Genomic DNA, 6,687 nt, shown 5'->3' on the forward strand with positions numbered 1-6,687 from the left:
GCAAAACCACTAATAATCCGAGTCAGGTACGGTTCTGCAAAAGATTTTCACAAAAATTCACTAGATTAAATAAATCATCTTGCTCGAGAAAAACCACAGGAATGAAATAAAATTCTGTTCTCTGTCCAAATAGGACCTACAAGGCTATTCTAATTTAGCTACTTTAATCACTCCTGAAGCTTAGTTTGTAGTTCACTTAGGGCATACACCAACTTGAAGATTCTTCATGAGCATTACTGAGGCTAATCAATCCTGCTCACAAGCACAACGCTCCCACTTGAATGAAAAAAAGAAAAACCTTGTAGTGTTCTCTAGAAAGCTAAAAAGCATCACAACACAACAGTTAATGCTACATAGCACCTATTACAATTGATGAGCCTTGGCAAGTATATGAGAAAGCACCCTTTGGCTCGGTATACCGCCGGAAACTTGGGCAACGGAGGGTCTCTCCTGGCATTAGTCTACAAATCCCGAAATCACATAGCTTGCAGTTGAGATTGGAATCAAGAAGGATGTTTTCCGGCTTTAGGTCGCCGTGTACAATCTTTTCAGGTTTGAACGAGTGCAAGAACAAAAGGGCACTTGAAATTTCAGCAATGATTCGTACTCGAACTTTTTAGACAGAATATTTCAAAACCAGACAATGCAATAGTTATCTAAAGTGTACGGTTATGTCACAGAACCTGCAGTGCTAAAGGAGAAAGGATAGATAACAAAAGGATAGATCCGTTTCCCAGACTCAGAGATTAGCACATTGTAAGGTACGTTGTTATCTTGAAGGCAAATGCAGGAATCCGAGACAGCATTGGACAAATCTTCCAGAGTATTTCCACCCTAAAAAACAAGACCTCTGACTGGATAATTTAACAGCTCAGAGATTTTCACCCCACCATTCAAAGTAGTTATCTCCCTAATCGGAGCTTTCTCAATTGGAAAGGGCACAGCCAAGTAATAAGTCTGTAGCCATAAAAATCATAGAACTTTCTTTCCTTTACCAACAGAAAAACTAACTAATTATCTATACTATCTATGCTATTATATAAAGTGCACGTGTCAGTTGGTGTGAATGCTTCCTCACACTTTTTTCGTTTTCCAGAAATGCCCACAACTGCCAATGAGTTTGAACACTGCCATGTGAAGAATCAAACTGACTGAAATATTTCGATTTCCACAAACATGAACGGTTTTACAGACCTTTGCACAACATTGCGTGTGCACCTGCTGCTAGTAAGAGATATGATGACAGAATTGTTATAATCAATTTGAGGGATACGAAAAAGGGGATATTATATGAACCTGGAAATGAAGGTGGTTGATTGTAGCAAATGCACCCAAGCTGTTGTAACCCAATCTGAAGTACGGGTTTCCAGCTTCTGCTGCCATGTAAAGAGCAAGCAAGAAACTCACCCTGTCGATCCTCTGAGGCAGGCATTCAAGAATCCAAGGGATCAAAAGTACATGACCATACTCAATAGGACTAACCTGTTGACGCATAATTAAAATAAACCAGCTTAGCTAAAACTTCTTCTATACACAATCTTAACATGAAGAGCAAGTAAAGCAGGCATACATTGATGGCCACGACACTTGGAGAATTCTCAACATCGATGGGTGCATTTGGGAAGAACTGGGTTTCATTGTCTTCATCACTTGCTTCAAACTGGAAAAGCACCTCTTCCTGTCCAACTTTAGTGAAGTTGAATTTGTTCCCATCAAAGGGCTGCAGGACCTTATCAACACAAAACTCAGTTGGCCTCTTGTTAAGGTGTCTGCCCTCATTCAGCTGTGCAATGAATCCATACTCTCCCGGGATTACCTGAAAAATCATCATCTATTCTATTATATAAAACACAACTCAGAAAAGTTTTGAAGGATTGTTACACTTTCTTTCTTTCTTTTTCTTTCTTTCTTTTCAAAAATGTCCATGTTGTTAACTAATCCAGTAAATAACTGTCAATACTTTTCAAATTCAACCCATATTTCCCATTCATCAAATCACCAAAAAAATTAGATCTAAAATTGAAAGCCCATTGCGTATGCACGCATAGCTAGTAATCATACAAGTCCAGATGAACCATATTGAGCAAAGTACTCAACTAAGCAGAATTTAGACTGAAAATTTAGCTATAAACTATCAAAATGAAGAGAAAGAAAATGGCAAAGACCTTGGTTTCGCAAGCGGTGACATCATAGCGAAAGAGCCCTCTCTGCATACGATCCTCCCACTACCATCAAATGGTAACGATATCAGCTGATTATGATGATTGGTAAATACAAAATTTGAAGCTAAAACTTTCACAATTTACCTCCCCAAGAAGAAGAGAATCCAAGAAAGCAATGGAAGGCTCTATGTAGTCGAGAGCAATTAGACCCTTTTCACCGACAATCTTGTTCACCCTCTTGAAAGCATACAGAGGTAGCTTTGCTCCTAATTGCATGAACATTATGACCAATTTACCTGAATTTGGGCCTACCCTCCTAGGAAAGAACATCAAAAACCATATCATTTAAAAGGGCCAGTGTTGTCACATTTCGATTTCTTTTACATCAGTGTACTCTAATACAAGCCATTCATGAAAAACATTAGTTACAGCATGCACAATAGGATAATTTTTCAAAAAGCTTTGGAACAGGAGAAAAAATAACAAGGAGAAACATGGAATTGAAAGTAAAAACAGAGAATTAAATGAGGAATGAAAAGCAACATGACAATGATTCAAGTAGTGGACATGTGTGTATTTTGGGAGATAATAAAGATATATATATATATGCACGCGCACGTGTGAAATTATTTACTGAGCCTGAAATCCTTTGAAGCCACTGTTGTCCAAAATTGCATACAACAGTTAACGTGATTTGTGAGACATTTTACATACCCTTGTCAAGCTCCCAAACTACTGTTCTCTTTCCAGGAAGACTGTCAGAGTCTTCATAATAGGTTATGTACTTTACCCTAGGTGACCTTGACATGTTGGGGATTACATCTGCTTCATAATGATGTTCAACATTTAGGTGCACTTGTACATCTGACCCATCATGCTCGGACTGAAATTATTAACATAGCAAAGAATCAAAGAAAAGAATATATCTTTCAATTAAGAAACTGAGTAACATAGAAATGATAGAGACCCACAATTCAAATCCTCAAATGTACCCATAATAACGTGAGAAGGGAGTTGGGTCTTCTACGGTTGAGTTTGAGGCAAATCAAAAGTTGACACATAACATGCCATGTCATTATGAGTCAAACTAGGGGAGGCTTTTTAGGGTTCACAAACATATTTTCCTTAGTAACATGTTTTGGCATAAGGCATCAGCTACTCATTGTCTTCAGTAGTGAAGATGCAACATGAGACATCAATTCCAACCCCTTATTTTCAAATATATGACCAATGAGAGGACAGAATATGCATAATTGTTGAACAATGCCAGAACAAAGTTTAAAATAATCCATCAAATAGAAAAAGAGGTGCATTTTAAAAGGAAATACATATGAAGTTAAGAAAAATTGATCATTCAAACAACCATATTTGTGCAATTCAGTCCTGACAAAATGCAGAAAGGAGGCACAGAAAACTACAATTTCATTGAAGTGACTTCAACTATTTCTGTCATATACAAAGAAATTCCTTTTCTTATAGAGAATGGAGCCTTACGCAAAGGTTAGAACTAGGGCTAAATGATGCCCTGTGGAATTACAAGCCTTAGATAATTTAATCAGCTGAGCAAATAGTGGGACAAAATAAAAGACTTATTTATATAATTCATGCTAAGGTTCAATAATCTGAAACAAAATTGACTACCAAAGAATTAATTGATTTGAAAAATGTGCCTGAGATGAAGAGCCTAATATCATAGATCAAGAGCACATAAGTGAATCAACTTAATATAAATAATCAGTGAATCAACTTAATATAAATAAAAATTCCAAGAGTCAGAGCCATATGTAATCTAATGTTGAAACATCAAAGCTGACTATTTTGCCCCCAATTTACAAAAACAACAAAGCTGACTATTATTTTTTCAATGCACAAAGCTGACTTTTATGTAATGAGAGCTTTTAAATAATTTCATAGATTTAATCTCAACCAATTAAAGCAAAACAAACACGAGCATGTAACTATTTCCCATAGTAAACAAACAAATGCAATTAATCTCACATTTCCAACCTAATACCACCATATTAGTAATCCCATCACTCAATCCCACTGAACTCATAATCATAGTGAACCTAATCCAGATATCAAACACAGCCAAAACATTATCGATCAATGTATCAGAAATGTAGGACTGTGCCCCAGGAAAAGTGGGACGAAAGTTGAACTGCATTAAGGCATTGGATTCAAGGCAGATGACAACATTGGTTCACTTTTTATTTAAAATTTCAGGGGGGAAAAAAATTCCAAGAGTCAGAGCCATATGTAATTACATTAATTTCACCCTTCTGTCTTCTATATTTTAATATTTATTTTCACTTTTGAAGACCTAAGACTAAATGGTGACATCTAGTGAGAAAATAATACTCATGACAAAAGTTAACAACAAGAATTGACTTCAGAAAAAAAGAAGGAAAAAGAAAAAAATAATAATCAGAGATTGGGAAAATAAATACATTATTCTGGTTCCACTTACCCAATTGACACCAATTCATTCAATCTCTGAAGATCCATAGGTTTCTTGAGGGGTGTCATTCCATAACGCTTTTGCTCCGTGCAATCTTTGACACATAAAAAAGCATACCAAAGAGGATAGAAGTTGATTCAATATTAGATTAGAATGAAACTCACATGATATCAACAAAATAGCAAATTGATAATCAAAACAAAATACGAAGAAGAAGCGATTGCCGATGAAAATTAACAATATAAATGGAACCAGCATCAGAGCCAAGAGAGAAATCGATAGCTCGCTGGTGCAGATGGCGATGGCGGTGGAGCTTCGAAATAGAGAGAGAGAGAGAGAGAGAGAGAGAGAAATCGAAATCGCTCTGAGATGAAATCAAAGATAAATCTCAGAGAGAGAGATCTAGAGATAGAATTGAAATCGCGGTGGCAGTGCAAACCGATCTGAATCGAAATCACGGTGGCAGTGCAGACTGATCTAAAATCGGTGAATCTGTGAGATTTGAATCGGTGAATCTGTGAAATCGGTGAATCGGTGAATCTCGCTACCTCGCCGGTGCAGATGGTGGTGGTGGTGGAGCTTCGAAGTCGGTGAATCTGTGAGATTTGAAGGTGAGATTCAAAATAAGGGTTTTTAGAGAGGGTTGAGAGAGAGGCGATGTGAGGAGTCAATGTTGGTTTATGTCTGAAGGCCTAAGGGCTTACAAAAGCTTTATTCTCAGATTTAAAATAGGCGCGTGTGGCCTACCGCATTTGGAGGCGTTTTTAAACGCCTTCAATTACAAAACTGTGTCGTTTTAATTAAAAAAATATGCGACGTTTTTAAAACGTCGTTAAATATTAATAAAAATGACGTTTTAAAAAACGTCGCTAAAAAAACGCCGCAAAAACCCTTATTTCTTGTAGTGTACCCAAAAAAGAGAAAATCATATAAAACTAATAGGGATAATATCAAAAAAGTGGAGAGTAAAAAAATAATTATAAAACGATGAAAGTACAAGTGATTTATACATTCAATTTTTCACATAAATTTTGTAACTTCATTAATTGGATTTTTTTTAACATTTATTTTTTTGAAATTTTCCCAAAATAATAACCATTTTAGTTTTATTATTTTTTATTAAATTAAAATTTAAAAATTTATAAAAACCAATCGAACTTACTAACTTTTAGATCATATCCTCTAGGTTGTTGTGTGTGACAATGGCCGCAAGTGGGACTTGGTTTTTTGTTTTTTTTGACTAAAATTTATTAAAGAATAAAATAAATTAAAATGGTTAATAAGATAAAATATCACATTAAATCTATAATCATTTTATTTTTTCTCTCATAAATGTTACATCTACCTATAAAAAAATATAACTTTATTCTCAAATATAATAATCTTAACCTATTAAAATAATTAAAAATTAAAATAACCTATTAACATTGGAATCCCACCAACATGTCTTTGTCCACGAACATGTTAAATTAAATTCTGTTCAGAAAGTGCATGTCAAATTAAATTTAAAGTACCAACCATCAACATCATGAATGTGGCATGGCGAGGGTCGTTTGGAATCTTCATTTCTTTTAGTACTTTTTTAATAAGATGAAAAATATTAATATATTTAAAAATAATTTTTTAAATTATGTTGATAATTATGACTAATGTTTTGTAACTCGAAACTTTTCTCCCCAAATCCTTCGAATGTCCAAAACGACGTCGTTTTGGACATTTTTTTTCTTTTTTTCTTTTTCTTTTTTTTTCTCTTTTTTTTCTTCCATTTTCCAGTCTGAAACGCAGAGAGAAGGAGGGAGAGAAAGAGAGAAGAAGAGAGGGAGAGAAAGAGAGAAGAAGAGGGGAAGAGAGAAAGAGAAAAGAGGTTCGCCGATCGCCGTTCATCGCCCAGCCCAGTCGTCGTTGCAGCCCAGCTCCGTCGCAACCCAGCCCCGTCGTTGCCTCTGCCCCCTGCCTCTGCCTAAGCCCCCCTCTAGTTGATGTTGGCCCCTCCTTTCCTTCTTCTTCCGTCTTCTTTCTTCTTCTTTTCGAATTCGGGAGATTCGGGGAGGGTTTTTTCGAGCT

The 6,687-nt window shown here is 35.8% G+C and overlaps 1 protein-coding gene across 4 annotated transcripts; it reads right to left on the bottom strand.

Moving 5' to 3' along the window:
• Window positions 1-722: 722 nt before the first annotated feature.
• LOC145820008 (GDP-L-galactose phosphorylase 1-like) lies at window positions 723-3,239 on the bottom strand. 4 transcript variants are annotated; one of them, XM_082914258.1, is made up of 6 exons: window positions 3,134-3,239; window positions 2,877-3,045; window positions 2,307-2,478; window positions 2,166-2,225; window positions 1,571-1,831; window positions 724-1,482 (listed from the first exon to the last, which is right to left on the bottom strand). In XM_082914258.1, the coding sequence occupies exons 3-6, from the start codon at window positions 2,442-2,444 to the stop codon at window positions 1,258-1,260; spliced, it is 684 nt and encodes a 227-aa protein (XP_082770384.1). In that variant the 5' UTR covers window positions 2,445-2,478; window positions 2,877-3,045; window positions 3,134-3,239; the 3' UTR covers window positions 724-1,257. The 4 variants fall into 4 exon arrangements, with proteins under 4 accessions (XP_082770381.1, XP_082770384.1, XP_082770383.1 ...); XM_082914257.1 differs by lacking the exon at window positions 3,134-3,239 and having other exon boundaries at window positions 2,877-3,064; XM_082914255.1 differs by lacking the exons at window positions 2,877-3,045; window positions 3,134-3,239 and having other exon boundaries at window positions 723-1,482; window positions 2,307-2,691.
• Window positions 3,240-6,687: the final 3,448 nt, after the last annotated feature.

The sequence above is a fragment of the Camellia sinensis genome, chromosome 2 (genome assembly GCF_055761805.1).
Source record: "Camellia sinensis isolate YWXY chromosome 2, ASM5576180v1, whole genome shotgun sequence".
NCBI lineage: Eukaryota > Viridiplantae > Streptophyta > Magnoliopsida > Ericales > Theaceae > Camellia > Camellia sinensis.

Coding starts and splice junctions, on each gene's coding strand:
- LOC145820008 (XM_082914255.1), bottom strand. CDS start 2,507: ATGATATGGTTTTTGATGTTCTTTCCTAGGAGGGTAGGCCCAAATTCA. Junction 1,832..2,165: donor TCACCGCTTGCGAAACCAAG/GTCTTTGCCATT, acceptor ATAATAGAATAG/ATGATGATTTTTCAGGTAAT. Junction 1,483..1,570: donor CAAGTGTCGTGGCCATCAAT/GTATGCCTGCTT, acceptor ATGCGTCAACAG/GTTAGTCCTATTGAGTATGG.